Here is a 20,137-nt window from a genome sequence, read left to right as displayed (position 1 = left end):
GACTGATTTCAAATACGTAGGGACGTACAAAACACAGGCATTGTGTTTATGTTTTGAGATTCACCATATATGATACAGGACAAAGTTTTCCAAAGTGTGCTTCAAAAGATGATAATGGTCATATGAAAAAAATGTGTTTCAAGATCAAATAAGTTTAGGGACCCCTGAGTAGCTCAGTGATTGAGCATCTGCCTTCAGCTCAGGGTGTGGTCCTGGAGTCCTGGGATCAAGTCCCACATCGGGCTCCCCTCGAGGAGCCTGCTTCTTCCTCTGCCTATGCCTCTGTCTCTCTGTCTCTCTGTGTCGCTCATGAATAAATACATAAAATTTTAAAATTAAAAAAATCTTTTTAAAAAATCAAATATAAGTTTAGATAATATGTGTTAAATTATGTTAGATAGGTTTCTTTGCGGTAGAACTTCTAACTTTTGGTAGGTTTGTGTCCATTACAAATCATGGCAAAGAGGGTACAAATACATTTCCCAAATATGTTTGACTACAGAATTCTTTTGGTCAGGAGAATCTTGTAGAAGTAATTACAGTTGAACATTCTTTGGGAAATATTAGAATGAAACTCCTAGGAATCTCACAGTTAAGTGGTGCTCTTTTATTAACCAGTGACATATACATAAGAAATGTATATGTATATGTATATGTATATGTATATGTATATGTATATGTATATGTATAGTGACTTGGCATGATTGGTGTGGTCTTTCGAAGGCTATTCTAGATCTTAGATTCCTCACTAATATTCAGCCTAGAACTGGTGAATGGTTGAGTATTGATGGTGATGATAGGAGAGTTGTAATTGGTTAAGGATTGAGAACCCATGAGAGAGGAAGAAACCCTGCATGTGTTAAATGCTTATTGCAGATTAACTTACTTAAACAATCTTGTAAGGTGAGTCAGAATTATAGTTATAACTGACTGAGTACCTACTATAAGGCAGATACTGTCCTTGGGGGTTTTGCATGCATTTTTCATATGCATTTCTCATAAAAACTATTCCCAACTTACATATAAAGGTTTGGATATTTAAATGACTAATTTGAGATAACAGAACTAGAACAATGGCAAAAGTAGACTTCAAATTTTGGGTGGCTCAAAAAGCCATGCCCTTTCTGATCTGTCATACCACCTCCTGTGGGGAACTCTATAGGTTGTAGATTGTTGTACATGTGTGTAAGAGCTTACTTATCCAAATCTAAATATCCATAGATAGTCTCATACTTAGAGAACTAATTTCTTTTAATTAAGTTTGTGTACGGGGCCAGCTCATAAACAAGTAGACAAGCCAAGTATTCCGAATATGATACTGAGTTCTAAAACTTGCACTATAATGTACATACATTTAACTAATGAAGGTTTACCAGTAGGCCAACATGGCTTCTTACTCATATGGTATACCTATTGCATAAATAGTAAGAATAAAAATTGGACATAATAAACTACCCTTCTGAGACTCTGTTTACAGCCTGTTTAAAAAGAACCTAGTCTGTTTTGCACACCTTTTGTATATTTTTTTTCATAGCTCTGACTTTGACTCCTTTATATGGAATGCATGTTTATTTGGCATTACTTTTCTTTAGGGAGCTCACAGTGAAGAAAGTTAGGGAACAAGGAAGGCAGCAGAGGTACTGATTCTGAATAAAAGATTCTGGAGCAGTACTGATTAAAACAAATATTTTCTCTTCCCTATTCAGATAGGAATTCGCAAACCTGGAGTCCCTGGTGACTTCAGGGAGGTCAGTGAATACTTTTAAAATTAAAAAGTTGGGGATCCCTGGGTGGCTCAGTGGTTTAGTGCCTGCCTTTGGCCCAGGGCATGATCCTGGAGTCCCAGGATCTAGTCCCACGTCGGGCTCCCAGCATGGAGCCTGCTTCTTCCTCCTCCTGTGTCTCTGCGCCTCTCTCTCTCTCTCTCTCTCTCTCTCTCTCTATCACAAATAAATAAATCTTTAAAAAAGAATAAAATATAAAATTAAAAAGTTGATCATATCAGCTTATGTACAGTTTTCTAGTGAGGTTTGCATCAGATTCTCAGAAGATTTATTAGACTTCCAAAATGGGTAAGAAGCATTGTGACTTTTGAAGTGCAGGAAATCAAAAAGTATACCTACCACCAATGTCTCCTTTATGAGCAATCATTTAAGGAAGTTCTCTTCCCTTGTAAAAAGTCAGAAAAAAAGATCAAGAGATGAGGATGATGGAATGTACAAGGTAGGGTAGTGAGCAATGAATCAAGTAAAATTTATAGAGAAAACAAATACATCATATAATGTAATTGGTCATTATAATACAAGGATAAAGAAGTGGCTCCTAAGACAGGAAAGTCATGTTCTAAGGAAAATCTAAAGGAAATCGTGGTACCTGGGTGGCTCAGTGGTTGAGTGTCTGCCTTCAACTCAGGTCGTGATCCCAGGGTCCTAGGATAAAGTCCTGTAAAAGGATCCCCGCAGGGACCCTGCTTCTCCCTCTGCTTATGTCTCTGCTTCATGTGTCTCTCATGATAAATAAATGAAATCTTTAAAAAAATAAATAAAATAAATAAATAAAATAAGTAAATAAATAAATACTAAACCAGCAGAGTATGTATGTGTGTGTGTGTGGCACAGGGATGGGGAAGCAGATGGGATTGTGATGGTAGAGATGAAGCAGTGAAAACACAGAATAATTTCGAGGAGAAGGGATACACAGGATTTAATTTTGTTATATTGAGAAAGAAATATATATTTAAATGTCTGCTAGAAATTAACATGAGCACTACAGATTGGCTAAACTTAGAATAGCAAAAGTAGGAGATTCAGTTATTTCCCCACTCTTAATCTACATTCTCCTGATCTTGGTAGGATAGCACATGACCTTTAGTTCATTCACCTGTTACCCCCAAGCTTCATACCTGTGTATTGATGGGTTCTTTCAAAATTTCATTTGATTTTGTAAAGACTATTCTATGTATATAGGATTATAATATCTATCACTTTAAGTCTAATATTAATATTCACTCAAGAAAGACACCATGGTGTGCTTAACCAAAGTTATCTGGCAATGATAGTTCTTGATCAATAAGAGGTTGAAAGCATTAGACTAAGCATAAGAGATAGATAGGTGAAGATGAATACATCTCAAGAACCATACTCAGGACAGTACTACTGCTTGAATATTACTTGGGAAGAAATAGTCTTATGTGTACTTATTGGTTATTTACTCAAAAATATTTGTTGCATGCCTGTAAATGTCAAGAACTGGTCTAGACACTTACAGAAAGGCCTAGAAAAAAAATCAGAAAGATGATTAAGCAAAGTCACAGAGACATTGGTCAGCAAATTGTATCCAGGTGGAAGGATTGCCTGAGAAGTCAGCATTAGATGGGATAGTGAGAAAGAGATCTGAAAGTTTTATTGAAAAACCCACGGAAGAAAGGCCTTATGTGAACACAGTAGTATGGCAATGATAACAGTAAGATATTTAAACAAAGGACTAACACATTAAAAACAGTTTAAGTGGGCGCATTGGTGGCTCTATCAGTTAAGTATCTCAGCCTTGGTTTTGGTTCAGGTCATGATCTCAGGGTCATGAGATTGAGCCTTGCATTGAGTTCTGTGCTGGACATGGAGCCTGCTTGAGCTTCTCTCTCTACCTCTGCCCCCATCCCCTGCCCCCTGCCATCCCGCCATACTTTCTCTCTCTCTCTCTAAAAATAATAATAAAAAAAACAGTTTAAGGAAGATTATTTTGATTTTCTAAACAGTACTGTGGTGGAAAAACCTGAACCCAAGGAAATCCAGTACGAGGCTTTCACACGCATGTAGAAAGACGTCGATGAGAATGTAACCTAAGGGTGGCAGTTGTAGAAATTAAGAAATTGGAAAATCAAATGGCAGAGTATTAGATGGGAATATGTTTGGGGCAGGGTTGGAGATGGAGGTAAATTTAAATTTACAGCAGAGATGGGTGTAACTATATTCCAAGACTTTCTTTGTCATAAGATCTCAATTTCAATTATAAAACAGCCATACCTGATAAACAGTTGAGGTAACCCCATAGAGCCACGTAATTGTGGAATTGGATGGCATCGTTTAAGGCATCTGCTCAACTCAGGAATTCTCTCTATAGCCATTCCTGACCCCACGTAGGTTAACCAGTAGTAGACACCCTTAAAATCAATACTCCACCCAGAAAGCATAGTGTCAGCAGCCACAAAATACATAAATGCTAGAGCTGGATAGGCACTAGAGATCATCTAGCATGGTTTGCTAGCATGGTTTGTTGTAAGAATACGATCTATAATACATTTAACATACAAAATATATGCTAATAAACCATTTGTGTTATCAGTAAGGTTTCAGGAAAACAGCAGGCTAGTAGCAGCTAAATTTAGGGAGAGTCAAGAGTCACACATGGATTTTGGACCTGCAGAAGGGGTCAATGTCCCTAAACCTGTGCTGTTCAAGGATCAACTGTAATTGTCTTCCTCACTGGACTATGAGCTTCTTAAAACGCAAAGTCACTTCTTTCTCTTTAGTATATTCAGAACCTGGCACATAGCAGGTATTCAATCCATATTTATTAAAATGAACAGAAGATTATTGTAACCAGTAGGATATAAACTCCTTAAGGGTGGGCAGGAACCTTTAAGTTAGTTGCTCATTACTGAATCTCCATCATTTGGTCCAGTGCCTAGAAAAGAATCTATTAGGTAAGCAATGCAAGGTTACTTAACCCATGGACTCTCACGCTAAAATAATCTACCAGATTTTACTATCTCCAATCTACATGTGAGGAAATTGAGGCCCAAGAAAGATTAGGTGATCTTCCAGGGATTATGGCTTATGTGGTGGGATGGAGATTGGAACCTCCTTCTACTACTTCAGCTTTAATCAAGAAAAAATATTGCTTATGGTCTGGAGTCACGTAGAGTCCTCAACCCACCTGTCTGATTAAACTTAACTCAAACTCCCAGTTTCTTGGACAAAAGCCTCCCAAATCTTACAATGAATTCTGAAAGCTTGCTTCTCTTCCTCTGCCTGTACTTTCCAGAGTCAGCTCAGGCTGACATTTCTGTGCAAATCTGTCCTGCAAGCCCAGTCCCTTCACTGGGTTAAAACAAAACAAAACACTTGCCACATCTTGTACCTTCAGCAACTTTATTAAAGATTGGGGGAGTGGGAGATTTATAGTTTTGAATTATCCTATAGGCCAAGGTGACTCTTTTGTGTTACACACGTATACACTCTGTGGAGCAATCAGTATATTCTTCCCCTTTCCTATGTCATAAAGATCACAGATGAGTTCCACCCAAACCAGGGCTTCTTAAAAATCTTACCTTCTGTACTAAGTAACCTCATCAAATGCTTTTTTTGCAAGCAGTTTCTCCCTTTAAAAAATTCTGGTAAATAGAGTATGATTAAAATTCCAGTGACTAGAAGATTGTAGTTTTCAGAGCAAGACGCCTATTCCACTGGACAGTCTTTCGTGCCTGATATATGCCTATGTAGAACTTTAATACTAAGATTGTCTTGAATAAGAATGATCATCAGAAAGCAAATGTTCTATTAATTATTAATTTTATTCTACCAATAATATGGCCAAAGATAATGGTCTCACTGACATCAGCTTTGCCTTCTTTAGCCCCAATTATTCAGAGCCCTAGAATTTTCCATCTAAAGAAAATTCAATCCCAAAACACAAAGCATTCTGAATCACTCAGTGGCTGTACTCTTGAAGATTCAGTCCACAGTCACTACCGCAGATACCTAACAATATTTTCATGCAAATCTGTCCTGCAAGCCCAGTCCCTTCACTGGTTAAAACAAAACAAAACACTTGCCACATCTTGTACCTTCAGCAACTTTATTAAAGATTGGGGGAGTGGGAGATTTATAGTTTTGAATTATCCTATAGGTCTATCCTATAAACCCTCTTCCACCACTCTTCACTTACCTCCTATTTCATTCTTTGGGATTTGGCCTCCCACTCCGACTCTAAACCAATCTGACTTAAATAAGCCTTTTTTACTTTCTAATAGCCGCTTCCATGTTATCTTCTTTCAGAATGCTTTCTACAATAGAGGATGCTGAAATCCTCTCCACAATCAAAGTCTAGGTTTTCGTTGGATTAGGGACACAGTCTTTTAGACACTTTGTTTTTGCAGACTCTAATAAAATGCATGACACAGAGTTGGTGCTAAACAAATATTTGTTGAATTACTGATAGTCCTAGAAGTCAGTGAAACCTAATCTTGTGTTTATTTCATTTAAAAAATTCTATTAGAGCCTTAGGCCGCACTAGAAATAATTGTAGATTGTAGGAAGATAAAAATAAAAAAGAAACCTCACAAAATTATGTACATCTTCCCTTTGGAGGTTTTTGGAAGTACTAAGTGAAATTTTATATATTTAAGATTTTAAAATACTTCAAAACAAGAACTTGGTGCCAGTAATACACTTGGAAATGAGAGCAGCTTGCCACTGGCAAGCTCTGCTTAAACCTGTTACATGTACACACTGAAAGTGAATCCAACTCCTTTATGTATTTCCCATCAGATAAAATGAATAGAGGGGGAAAAAAATCAGTCAGCAAAAGTTAGAACCAACCTGGACAAATCTTTTACTGTAGCAAATGCAAGGGGGAACTAGCTCGAAGCAATACGTGGTGAAATAGGAATCATTTTTCTCCAGTTCTCCCTACTTTAGACACTATCAACTCCATCCTTAGGAACAAAGAGGCAATTTTGGTTGGAATTAGGACAAGAGAAGCTGGAATCGGTTAGGAAGATACATATTTAAGTATTTGCTCTTTGAAGATATTTAGTGAAGTTTTTTTTTTAATTTTAAGAAAAACTGAATCAACTTTTTAATTTATATTTGTTTTTTAACTAAGTGTAAGCAAATGGTACCCATGATAAGTGATTTTGTACCTGTTCTCTTCATTTACTCCAGTAGGCCTATCTAGGAATTATGACTAAGTTACATAGATCTTTAATCACTCAAATATTGGTGAAGGAAGGAAGGGAGGGAACGGAGAAAGTAAAGAAAAGAAAGGAAAAGAGAAGAGAAGAGGAGAAGAGAAGAGAGAAGAGAAGAGAAGAGAAGAGAAGAGAAGAGAAGAGAAGAGAAGAGAAGAAGCAAAAGAAAAGAAAAAAGAAAGACCAACATCCACACAATTACACATCTTGTAGAATGGATCCTTTTATCTCAATGGTCAGTGTTGCTGTAGGTTGTAGATAAGAGTAATTGGCTGAACATTTCCCAAGAAAACGACCTCAACCTCTAACTAACTGCTGTGGCTCTGAGGCGATTACTTTTTTCCTTTGCAAAGGGAAGCTGCTGCTTCAGCATCTTCTCTGGGAGCCCCTGGCACCAGTTCAGGCCATGTGTCAGGGGAATCCTTGATCGCATCACAATGACGGAAGCCAAGTGCTGGCCTGCAAGAATTGAGGACTGTTTGTTCACAGAAAATCCTGAGCCGAAACAGGGGTGTTACATAGTTCAAGGGTGCCTTGAAAAAAACCCGACACTGCTGTAGGAGGGGACTTCCAAGAGCTCAAGTTATTTTGCACTTGCTGTCCCAGAGCCCTCTCCTAGCTTTTACGGGATAGAGCTAATAGTTGGGCTTGGGCATTTTTCTCCCTTGTAGCTCCTCGACTTAGCAAGATTTTGGACAGTTGGAAAAAAAAAAGAGATTTCATATACTATTTACAAGTAGTGCCACAGTGAATACTCTCTAGAGAGAAAGCATTTTATTAATGAATGCAGTATGTGTTCTTGGTAAAATCCAAAATTAAACTGGGTCACTGTTTTTGTCCTGTTAGCTGTCAATGACATTTAGGTGTGTTGTTTGGTGTGGTGACTCAATTTCCTGTAGGATAGTTGGCAACTCCGCATCGAGGTTTTGTTTTGTTTTTTGTTTTTTGTTTTTTTTTTTTTTACTGGGGATGAAAAGGTCAGTTACTCGATGTCTTAGAACATTTGGGGTAAAAATTCCTAAAAGTTAAACTTTAATAATGATCCCAAAAAACTGTGGCTAGCCATATTGCCTATAAACCAAGGGATTTGGAAAAAGTAGTATTCTCATCTCTGTACTAATATCGGCAATAATTATTTGAGCAACAGTTTTATAGGACAAATTTCTTTACTCTGCCAGAACTTGTTTTTGTACTTATTGGCATGTAGATGTGTTCCGGTCATTGTTTTTCCCTTCTCCAGATTCATACAATGCATGCAGAAATAGTTAGAACTTAAAATACCTATACGTACCACATTAGGGCTATACCCGAATGCTGATTGTCAAAGTGGGTCATCTATGATTTGGACATAAAGTAGATCTTCTGAATTAAGTTGTCCCTCTTGTTGCTATACTGCCTTTATAAAGGCAAGTCCTGTATTTAAGTATAAAGCACTGAAACTGAGCAGCCTGGGTGGCTCAGCGGGTTAGCGCCACCTTCAGCCCAGGGCGTGATCCTGGAGACCTGGATCGAATCCCACGTCAGGCTCCCTGCATGGAGCCTGCTTCTCCCTCTACCTGTGTCTCTGCCTCTCTCTCTCTCTCTCTCTCTCTCTGTGTCTCTCATGAATATATAAATCTTAAGAATTTTAAAAATTAAGAAAAAAAAGTTTAAAGCATTGAAACTTTCCTGAATTACTGTCCCCTTTTACACTTGAAAAGTAAATGCTGAAATATAATATGTAGTGCCACCTCCAGCTAAGTCCAAGGCCTGTATTTCCAGAAGAAGTTGAGTGAAAATGGGGAGATTACTTATACTGGGGAGGTTCCTTTGGGGCTCAGACTTTGAAAGGCTTGGTTGGAGCGCAAGCCTTAGAGGTATGGAGAAGGGATTCCTGGCTTCTGTGTGTAACCAGTGGCCGGAAAAATGGCAGTGAACACATCCTAGGCACAATGGTTTTGCATCTATACCCCACTGGACTTGCTCACTATAGACAACTGAAATAACCTAAAATAAGTTAATTTCCTCTTAAAATGTCCTACAACCTTATTTTATATAGTAGAGAGGGAGGAAAAAAGCAAAAATAAAACCAAACCACATAGTAGATGTACTACCATTTCAATTAGATTGCTCTATACTTGCATATGGAAGGTATTAAGTAAAATGAAAATGTGTTATGATCATAGGCTTACTTATTATTTGTGATCCTTAGGGTATGGGGTTACAAGGGACTTTCTACATTACATCGTTATGTAACGTTTCCATTTTTATAAGAATCAGTTGTATTCTTATATTCCCGTAATCAGGGAAAGGCTATTCAGATAAAACACTTCATACTTACTATTTTAAATTATCTTTAAGGTTGTTATTTTTGGTAGGGGAAAAAGGTCTAATCTCACTTTTTAATTTACCTGTCAAGGTTTAGGCAGCTGTTTGTCCACCTAGAGTATGTATTTACCTAGATTGATGCAGAAAAGGAAAAGGAATAAAAGAGGCAAATTTTAACACAGAGTCCTCAAAGTGAATACCAAACAGTCCAAGAATCCTTGATAACAATGAGCCAGTGGCCCATGTAACAAATACTTTGAAAGTTATTCTAACTTTTACAAATTTGCTGCAAAAACCTATCTGGTAAATTCCAGAAGCCAGAAGATTCAGTCTGTGAAAACTCTTTGTTGTGCCACTGATCATTTATGGAGTCTGAATTTCAAGGGCAGAGTTTCTTCTCCCTGACCACCTGTAGATTTGAAGACCAAGAAAAGGGGATCTCACCAACATCACGTAAGCTTTTCAGCGTATTCTTTGTACTTGAGGATAACCGAGTTTTGTAAGATGGGACTCTTAGGAGTTTGGATTATTTTCCTCTCCCAAAGTTTTGTTTAGTGTAGTGAGGTTCTCTGCAATCGATCCTTTTAATGTCGAGTGCCCATGGTCCCCAGGGTCAGCTTCCGAAAACGGAACCAGCTTCCATACGGTGTCTGTGGACGTGGTCTCTTCCTTTTTCTCACGTTTGTAGTTTATTCTGCACATGGTGGGCAGAAACACCCTTGCAGACTTTCTCCTTTGGCATCACAAGAGCATCCCGGTCTCTGATTCGCAGGTCTGCGGACTGGGGGAGCACGTATGCAGGATGTGTGTCCAGTGCCCATAGTGTGTGGCACATTCACCCTGCGGCTCCTTTAAGAGGGCTCTTAGACCATTCTCAAGGTGAAGATGCGGCGCGTTGTCAACTCTGTGCCTTCTGGAGCCCTTGTTCTTGTCTGCCCGTTCATGTCCGCCCCAACACTCCCAAGTCTGGTACTTAGCCGGGGCCAGGGCTGGGGACTGCAAGAATCTGGTTTTAATGGAAATAATTTGCGTCCCACAACCACCCTGGAAGTAGGTAAATCCTAAGCCCTCAGAACCGAAGCCTCAAAGCCCCTACAACCCAAACCCCCAGCGACGGTCGCTCCGGTCCCAAGGCACCTGGTGGGGGCCGCCCGCCCGGCGCGCCCGCCGAGCCTCGGATGCGCGGGTCCCCGCGGGGCAGGTGCGCGGCCGTGTGCGCGTGCGCGCCAGGTCCCGCCGGAGCTCCGCGGCGGGCGCGACCCCCCCGCCTCCCGCGTCCCGCCCCCCGCGACCCCCCCGCCTCCCCCCTCCCGCCCCCCGGGACACCCCCCCCCCCGCCTCCCGCCGCCGCCCCGCCCGCCCCCCGCCCGCTCCTCCCGGGCCCCGCTCCAGAGCGAGCGGCGTGGGCCGCGCGGGGGGATGCGCGGGCGAGGCGGCGGCCGGGGGTCGGCGGGCGCCCCGTAAGGCGGCCGAGGAGGGGCCGGGCGGCGGCGGGGGGAGCTCCCGGAAAGCCGCGGCGATGGAGCGGCGCTGAGCCGGGCGCCCGCGGACCCGAGAACGAAAACAGGAAGCGTGGCGGCCGCGCACCCGGCCGCGGCTGATTCATTCGCGTGGAGAGAAGCCTCGGCCGGCGCAGCGGCGCGGGGCGCGGGGAGCGGGGAGCGGGGCGGGGGCGGGGCCGGGCCGCCTCCCGCGGGCGCTCGGACCCGCCGCGCCGCCGCGGAGTCGCCCCCCGCCGCCCGGGAGCCGAGACGCCGAGCTGAGCCCCCGCGCGTCCCCGAGGCCGGCCCCCGCCCCCCGGGGCTCGGCACCATGGAGGAGCGGCCGTCCCGCGCGGGCAGCGGGCGCGCGAGCATGAGCATGGCGGGGTACGGCACGGGGCCCCCTGGAGCTCGGGCGCGGCCGCGCCAAGCGCCTCAGGACTCAGTGCCCCTGTCCCTATCTCTCCGCAGAGGAGGCCTACCAGAAACTGGCCAGCGAGACCCTGGAGGAGCTGGACTGGTGTCTGGACCAGCTGGAGACCCTGCAGACCAGGCACTCCGTCAGTGAGATGGCCTCCAACAAGGTAGGCGCTGCTCGCCCCCGCCTCCCCGGGAGGGGGCTCCCGGACCCCGGCCCCGGCCCCGGCCCCGGCCCCGGCCCCGGATAAATCAGAACACCTTGCGGGAGCAGCTCCGACGTACTTTGGTTACAGACCCGACCCCCCCCCCCCCCCCCCGCGCAGGCTACGGGGGGGTGGGGAGGGGGCTGGTCGGCGGCGCTCGGCCCCTGCGCCGGAGACCCCGACGGGGCCTTGGCGGGGTTGCAGGCTCAGGGGTGCGCTCGGCATCCCCAAGGGGCAGGAGGAGTTGCTGGAGGTCAGCGCAGCCTCCCGGGTGTCCCCGGCGACCGCTCGCGCTCGGGAGAGTTCCCCGAACTTGGAGCCTTCCCTCGCCTGGCTGTAGATGTCAGCGCACCGTGTAAGAACCGAGCCTCCACACGTGCGCTTAGCCTTAAGGCGTCCGCAGCAGACACCGACAGAGTTAGAGACTTCGTTAGGCTCGTTGCCTCTGTGTTCATGAACCTTGGAGAGAAATCCAGTTTCCCGAGGTCGCTTAAGTATGTTTTAATGGGCGGTCTGTGCCATCTGTGGCGAAGTGCTGGCCTTGGTGGTCGGTGGAGTATTGGGGAACTGGAAAGTAACCTTCAGCCTCAGACAGCCTTAAAGCAAGGTACAGTGTTGTCCCTATAACTGTACTTTTTGGGATTTCTGTTCTTTTTTTTTTTTTTTTTTTTTTTTGGTCTTTAGTTATGTAAGGAAGTAATCAGGATTATGTATGGTTTTAATGAATACTTGGCCCAGGGGATAGGAAAGGAGGCAAGTTCATGTTGGATGCACAGGACTGAGGGATTCAAGTGGTAAAAACTGGTAACTTTGTGTGGCACTTACTAACAGTTGCTTCTTAAAAGATAGTTAAATATTTTGGCCACCTATTTACAAGGTCAGGAAGGTTATACCATCTGAAGGTTTATCTTTGTGCAAAGATCTTTGAAAGGGTGATGCTTTTTCTTAGCTTATTGTTGTTGTTGTTGTTGTTGTTGTTGTTTTATCTCACCTTAGTTTTTCCCCCAATCAAGTTTTTTAAAATAACATTGGATATCAGCCACTTGATTGTCTTATCTGTTGACAGCGCTTACAGAGATTGCATTGTTTTTAAAGTGAGAGGATAGCTTCAGATCAAATAAAAGGGACTCTTTAGGAGCTGTCTCCAGGCACTAATTTACTCCTAAGCGCACTGACCAAACCCAAATGCAGGCTGGTAATCAGATCTGGGATTTTTGTTTGCTTTGGAGTTTTTTGGGGGGTTTTGTTATTTGGGCCTCATTTTGAAATTTAGTGTGCTCCTCATCAAATTAACCCATCACTGTGCTGTTACTCACTGCTGTGATCAGGTGCCATTGTTCTCATCTGGCCAACAAATTCTTAGTTCATTGATTAATTTTATAAAATACAAATTTAAAAAAAGTAACTTGATTCATAATAGTAGACTGTGCTGAGTATCTTCAATGTGTCCTACATGCTGAATGGGACCATTCTGCTGTGGGAATGAGTTCTTAATTGTCTTGCCTGGTTAATTCTGTGTAAAAAAGGAGAGCAGAATCAGAAGGCACCTAAGGGGATATGCAGACATTTGCTTATGTTTTCAAGATGAGCAGCTATCATTACTTTCCCCAGAAATTCATCCCCTTAAAGATAAGACCTGTGTTTGAATTTAAAAATTAACATGAAATCTAATAATATAAGTGATGGCAACTGTCAAGTAATTATCCATACTTTAAGATTTTAGGTCACAGTAATTGATGAAAATGATTTCTTTCTGTAGTGGCACCAAATAAAACAGGATTTTTTAGAAATATCCATTGTGAAGGCGCTTAATTAAACTTTGAGTTAATTTACAGATTTGGTATAGAAGGTGGATTTATTTGGTTGAAGGGAAACGTAGGTTGAGAAAGAGACTTTTTAAAAAGGTAGTGAATTCTCTAGCTGTTTGTGTCTTGTGGTTGAAATATTATTGACAGGACACTTATTTTTAACATTAAAAAAAAATCACCCTGACTGAAGCTGTTGCTTAAACTTTTAATTTCTATGCTGTCCACTTCCTTTTTGTAACCCATTCATTTTTACAAGAATGCTAAACTCGTGTAACTTTTTATTGGTGAAAAGGGATTAACATAGAAGGGGTAAAAAAAGCTCTTGGTAAATGTTGTAAAGTTACCCTCCTGCTTCATAACAAGGGCAGGAAAAAGTCACATCCACATAAGCTGTAAACTGAGTGGGAGCAGCTGATCTGAAGGTCCCTGTGAATGATGCCCAACCCAAGTCTCAACTGGAAATTTGACAGCGAGCAGCACACATCTCTTTGAGATGAATGAATATGTCTGAAACATTGCTTTCTCATTATGTTTTATTGCTATTATTTTTACATGTACTTGTTTGAACCAGGTATTTCAGGTTATTCGCAGAAGGCCTTTGAAAAATCATGACATTTTTACTTTTCTTCTCACTTGAGTTTTCTTTTAATTTAATAATATAATGAAACATAATAAAAATACTACTAAGGTCATGATTTTTAAGTGATTATAGAGAGAAAAATACTTACTAAATATATAGATTTGGGTATTAGGAAGAAGGATTCCTCCAGCCCATTTAACCAATTGTGTTAACATTATTTCTGTGTTTTGAAAATCTTAAAGGAATCCAAATTATTAGCAGTTTTAAAGTGATGCTTTAGAAGTAACTACCTATATTTCCTGGTTGTTATTATAATGTGCATAATGCTTATTGATGCTACGAAGGCAGGAAGAGTATTGAGTTCTTGGCCAAGGCCAACATGGACTATAGTACATGTAGGATGTGTACCAAGTAGGGTGAGAAACTCCAGATGGCCTTTACTTAGAGTGATTAAATCTACAGCATTTACCCTCATAAGCACATTAATCTCCCTGAAATTTGTGCAGCTTTCCTTTGGAACCTGTTGTTACAGTTGAGGGAGGTTTTGGTAAGTTCTCAAAGCAAGTAGGCAGACCTAGAAGTTAAGTCTTGGTTTTGTTCCTTGCTAGCTGAGTTATATTTAAAAAAAACAAATTAACTTTTTTAGATTCACTTTCCTTAAGTGTAAGATAAGCACAATTATCTGTTTTGAAAGATCAATATAAGAGTCTGAAAGAATATATATATATAAACAGCTACATAATAAAAAGTTTGTGATAGTAGGCACTGTGCCTGTTGTTATTGGTATTATTATGTGAGATTTAGGTCAAACTTCCTTTAAAAAAAAAGTAGACTTCCTTGAATGTCTTCTTGGCTAAAATATATTTGTTTGTTTTTTACCATTCAGTTGTAATTTTCGCTTGACATTTTAAGTTTCATGGATTGTCACAGTGCAGTCCTTAGATAACTGTCTTTGGTGTACATCTCTATATTACGGAAAAAAGTCCTTAAGTCAATTTACACAGTTTTTTTGTATTATATAGATAGAAACATTTGAACATCAAATTAGAAGTTTCGTCTTTTCTTAAATTCTGGTTACAGAATTCCAGACAGAAGTGCTAAATACTTTTACTGTTTTACTCTAAAACTGAAAACACAGCACTTATTAGTTCTTGGAACATGCAAAACAGTGTGGGATTGGTGAGGACATTTCTACTCTTTTGTACAGAATTTGCAAAGCTAAAATACCTTTTTAGACTGTTTTTAATGCAGAATAGTTTCACAGTGTTTTTGGTTACCTTTCTCTCAAGGAAAGTAAATTGAGAATGTGAGGAAGGCAGGACAGGAGTCTAAGCCTCAGGGCTTTTAAAAATTATGTGTTAGAGGGGCACCTGGGTAGCTCAGGCTGTTGAGCATCTGACCCTTGATTTTGGCTCAGGTCATGATCCCACAATTGTGAAATCAAGCCTCTCTTCAGGCACCACTCTCAACAGAGAGTCTGCTTCAGATTCTCTATCTCCCTCTGCCCCTCTCCATCTCTAAAATAAATAAATAAATCCTAAAAAAAAAAAAAAAAAAAGATTCTGCTATGGAACCCTGTCACTTTATCCTCTTGTGACCTAGTAATACATATTGCAGCAGGCCTTCAGTGTGAGTGCAGAGATGTTTAAAGGAGAGAACAAAAACATTTTGATTTCCTCCTAAAATGCACCATTATAAAAGTGTATTTTGTTTCGCCTCTCTAATTCTGGGGCATTTTTAAGGCCCAGAAACTGGCAGTGCTGGAAACTGCCGTGCTTCAAGCTGCAAGTCTCTTGAAGTTAGGATTCAAGCATCCTTCCAAGAGACTTCAGGTTTTTCTTTAGTTCATTCTAGATAAACATAAGCCAGCTTTGCAAATGTGGTCATGACTTTTTTATGGAATTTATTTTGTCTGTTTACTTATTAACCATCACTCCTGTCATGTTTCTGTTGCCTATAAAATAATTGCTTTTCTGAGGTGCTTGTCCTTACTTCTTCCCCTGTCTACTCCCCCTGGTGCTTTTTAATAGTCAGTGCATACATACAGTAATACTAGAGCTTTCTGTGACTGCTGGTATTGTCTCTTCTGGACAAAAGGGGTGCTGAATATAGAATGTTCATAGGAGTGGTTAAATCCTAAACTATTTCAGCATTACATGGATATAACTCTCAGAACAAAAATAAATGCTTGACTTTTGCCAAGAAGGAATCTGTAGTTGGAAAAGTGTTTTAATTTTATGAAGAACAAATCACAAGTAACACATTTTATACATTAAGATATTAAAATTTATTGATAAGTCATAAGAGAATTGTTAAGAGTTAACATGACTAAAGGGAAAACCTTAAGTTTTCAAAGAAAATGTCTTCTATAACTGTAGAAATTCGACTTACTGATGTTTTGAGCTTGCTGCCTGCTTTTTCCTCCACTTAGTGAAATAGATTTGGCAAAGATTTAAGTGCCTTAAAGTTAATATGGAGAGTTGGGAATGCTTGATTTTATGATCACCATTAGGGAAAAAAGTGCTTTTACCTTTTCTGCTTTTGTTTTAACTAATAATAGAAAGCAGGAAATACTTTTAATGAAAATTTTCATTTTTTTATTGACTAGTAAAACCTTGACTTTAAACAAATCTTAATTTGTCTCTACTGTCATCGACTCAGTTCTCATGTCAGTATTTAGTGGCAGGAAGCTTCAATATGCCTAACATTTAATTATCCAAAACCTCTAATTTTGGGGATTCAATAAATTAGTCATTAATAGAGAAATCACTTTGAGTTATTACATTTTTATTTCATTATAGAATAGTGGTGACTCTGGCCTGAAAGCATAATGAACTATGTCCTTTTTTTTTTTTTTTTTTTATAAGAAGCTTGACAGGATAAAATAGTACTTTTCCAAATGCTGTGAACAAATTAAACAAACTTTTTCCCCCAGATAACAAGGATAATAGATAATGCTGTTGTTCAATTTAAGATTTCCGTGATAGTCACATACATTGTAGCTATTACTTAAGATATGTATATATGGCAGATGTAAAGTGTTGATAATGTCATGATTTTCAGATTATCCCTAAAGTATGTAGAAGCTGATTTTATCTTTATTAGAAAGAGACCAACCCTTTACAGCTGCAAATAGCTAGGGTTTATTTTGTGATGATCTAGCTCTGCTAGGGCAGTAGAACTGTACATGATACTCGTGGTAGTTTAATTGGCCCTATCAGTCTGAGATCTTTCTAGGTAATAGAGAGATGAGTAGCCTTTTATTTTGATATTCACACTCGTCTTAAAAGACATCTTAGGAATGTATTTTCTTTATTCACTCTAACTGGGAATGGTGAGGGGATATTTGCTTAAGCATCAAACAATTCTGTGTTCGTTAGGAAATTAGTTACATTGGATTCCCAAGTGTAGTAGTAGTAATAGGTATATGACTCTTTAAAAGAATACTTTATCTTTAATAAAGTGCTTTTCATTATTATTATTGTTTAGTATTCTGAACTTTTGGTTGGTTGGCCACACTTTGTATATGATGCAGATAAGTGAAATTTACTCCTTGGCTTGACAATATACACCAGCAAAGCTAATGGCCGCTTTGTAGAGTGCAAAGAGTATAGTTGTTTGGTCTGTTTTTTGTTTGTTTGGTCAGGCCGACTTGGTTTCAAATCATATCAGCTCTGCTGCTTCTGACCTAATATTTGAGACAACAGGGGTTACCTCTCTAATTCTCAATTTCCTCATTATAAAGGGAGATAGTAAAAAGAGGAGATGAAATTGAAAGATTGGGGATGCCTGGGTGGCGCAGCGGTTTAGCGCCTACCTTTGGCTCAGGGCGGGATCCTGGAGACCTGGGATCGAATCCCACGTCAGGCTCCCGGTGCATGGAGCCCGCTTCTCCTTCTGCCTATGTCTCTGCCCCTCTCTCTCTCTCTCTGTGTGACTATCGTAAATAAAAAAATAAAATAAAAAAAAATTGAAAGATTGTTGAGTTCATTAGCTATAATGTATGCAAAGTTCATTTGGCACATAGTGCATACTCAGTGCTCAGTAAATGACATGTAATTTATTCTATGCCCAGGATATACTGACAGAGATCAAGAAAAACCCTTGGATATACTCCTTGCAATGTAAGAATGTAATATTTCTTAGAAGAAAAGCATAACCTTTGTATTCTGCAGCAAATAAGTTAGATTAGTATGGCTCAAACTTTGTAGTTTCTGTCTGTATCCTATATGCTATATGTTGAGAGTTTTTATTTAAAGTATTTTTTTAAATGTATACCTATCAGATGGCTTCATCTTAAGTAAGGATATTTGAAATCATGGATTTAGTGTCTTAATTTTTTTCTAATATACATTTTAAAAATATACTTTAAAATTAATATGTAACAAAGTGAGAATATGTTCATCCATATACCACCTTGAAGCCTTTTTTTAAAAAAATTATTTATTTATTCATGAGAGACACAGAGAGAGGTAGAGACATAGACAGAGGGAGAAGCAGGCTCCATGCAAGGAGCCTGATGCAGGACTCAAGTCCAGAACCCCAGGATCACACCCTGAGCCAAAGGCAGATGCTCAACCTCTGAGCCACCCAGGCGTCCCACACTGTGAAGCCTTTTGCTTACCACTCACAGATACTGAATATACTTTTGGATATATTAAACCAGTAGCAAGATCAATTTTAGGAGTCATTTTTATTTAGAAAAATATGTTTATTTTAAACAACGTATGGTTTTCTTTCTCTGCCATTAATGAAACCTCTCCACTGGAGGAGAAAATGTCAGATTTTGCCAGCAGAAATCTCCCATTCAGTAGACATTCATCCCTCAGGCAGTATGGTCTGGATTTGCAGTACTTTTCTGTAGCCGGACTGTCTGAGTTGGATTCTCTCTCTGCCCTTTGCTAGATGTAGATTGGACAGCTTACCTTCTGTGCCTCAGTTTTCTCATCTGTTAAATAGTTGCTATGACGATTTCATAAATTAAAAGACAGTAATTGTCTGGACAGAGTTAAGAACATGGAAGTTCTGTAATGTTACGTCCTTTATTTCCATCCATAAGAAAGACGGGATACTGTCTTTCTTTTCTTACTTTGTGAAGTGAGGGCTAGAGAAGGTGTTTGTTTGCCGTCCTGATAATCTGTACTTCTAATGAGCTTTTAAGAGGCAATAGTGGCCTAGCGATATTGAGGTAAACCGAAGAATACTGTTGGAATGTTTCACTGGCTCTTCTCCCACTCACTGACTTTTCAAGGAGTTTAACTCTATTTTCTTTGTGTAATTTTACACTAAAGTTCATCAAACTGACCTAAAGTTTTATCAGAATATCTAAAACTTCTTGAGATGTTTCTGGGAAAAACATAAAACAGTAGAGAATAGTCCACCAGTTTTTATCAGAAATGAATACATCCCTATTGTTCCTGTGAATGAGACTGCAAGTAACCCAGGCACAGAATCTCTTATTAATATTTAATGTTAAGAAAATCCTATTAAGGACCTAGCCTCCCATTGTACCTCTCAACATCTTAACCCTCTAGTACGTGCATAAATATAACCTTACTCTGTCAACTGAGAAGGCCTAAAGAAACAACACCGCGGTAGAAATGAACACACCCAACACCCTCATCTTGGTTTCTAATGCCATTCTCCAGAGGAACCAGGACTCCCTGGAAAAATCCCTGATTCTAGAAATGGGGCAGGAAATGAGGCAGGAGCATATTGTAGTGCCAGAAAGTAAGGGAGCACTCCAGCAGAACCCCACTTTGATGGGAACATATGAGAGGGACACAAGAGCAAACTAAAAGCACTTCCAGTTACCAAAGCTAGAACTGTTTGATCAAGAAAATAAACTAATATTGGATTAAAACCCAAAATAAAAAATATCCTTGTTAACACAATATTGATAGAATTTATTGAATAACTAAATAAATAGAAAATAGACAAATCTCCAATGCACAGAATTTTACATCACTTATGTAGTCTGCTCTCAAGGAAGGAGAACAAAACAGTCCCATCCTGAAGTGTGGGCTGTACACATTGACTTCTTTCCAGAAAACCAATATGGAAAGAGGAAAAAAAATGACTCTATGGTAGAGAAACCGGACATAAACACACTACCTCGATCTGACTAGCTAGATTGTCAAAGTCAACATCAACAGTGATATGCCAGGTTGGAGTATATACCCTTGATATACTCTGATGAAAATGGTTCTTTACATCTGTGATCTTCCTACCAAAAACATATAACCCCACTCTAATCATGAGGAAAAAAAACATAATTTCTAGCTAAAGAACATTCTACAAAATATCTGACTAGCTCTCCTCAGAACCGTCAAGGTTAACAAAAAACAAACAAACAAACAAAAAAACAA

At 40.1% G+C, this 20,137-nt stretch overlaps 1 protein-coding gene and 1 long non-coding RNA gene across 18 annotated transcripts in view; one reads left to right on the top strand and one right to left on the bottom strand.

Moving 5' to 3' along the window:
* Positions 1-20,137, top strand: part of PDE4D (phosphodiesterase 4D) — a 1,379,610-nt gene that overhangs the window by 1,310,347 nt on the left and 49,126 nt on the right. For 13 of the 17 annotated variants that reach the window (XM_041765463.1, XM_041765464.1, XM_041765467.1 and 10 more), the window contains one exon: positions 11,230-11,342. In XM_041765463.1, the coding sequence (XP_041621397.1) occupies positions 11,230-11,342 (113 nt within the window). Of the gene's footprint in view, positions 1-10,156; positions 10,332-10,758; positions 11,146-11,229; positions 11,343-11,495; positions 11,989-20,137 lie in introns of those variants that run through there. The other 4 variants (XM_041765476.1, XM_041765478.1, XM_041765477.1 and 1 more) reach the window with 4 other exon arrangements.
* On the bottom strand, positions 9,052-11,376 carry LOC121496807. The gene is made up of 2 exons (XR_005989350.1): positions 11,241-11,376; positions 9,052-10,273 (listed from the first exon to the last, which is right to left on the bottom strand). It is a non-coding gene; the product is annotated as an uncharacterized LOC121496807 (long non-coding RNA).

The sequence above is a fragment of the Vulpes lagopus genome, chromosome 8 (genome assembly GCF_018345385.1).
Source record: "Vulpes lagopus strain Blue_001 chromosome 8, ASM1834538v1, whole genome shotgun sequence".
Classification (NCBI taxonomy): Eukaryota; Metazoa; Chordata; class Mammalia; order Carnivora; family Canidae; genus Vulpes; species Vulpes lagopus.
The sequence above is the reverse complement of the archived record's forward strand: the minus strand, read 5'-3'. Positions and strand labels throughout refer to the sequence as shown.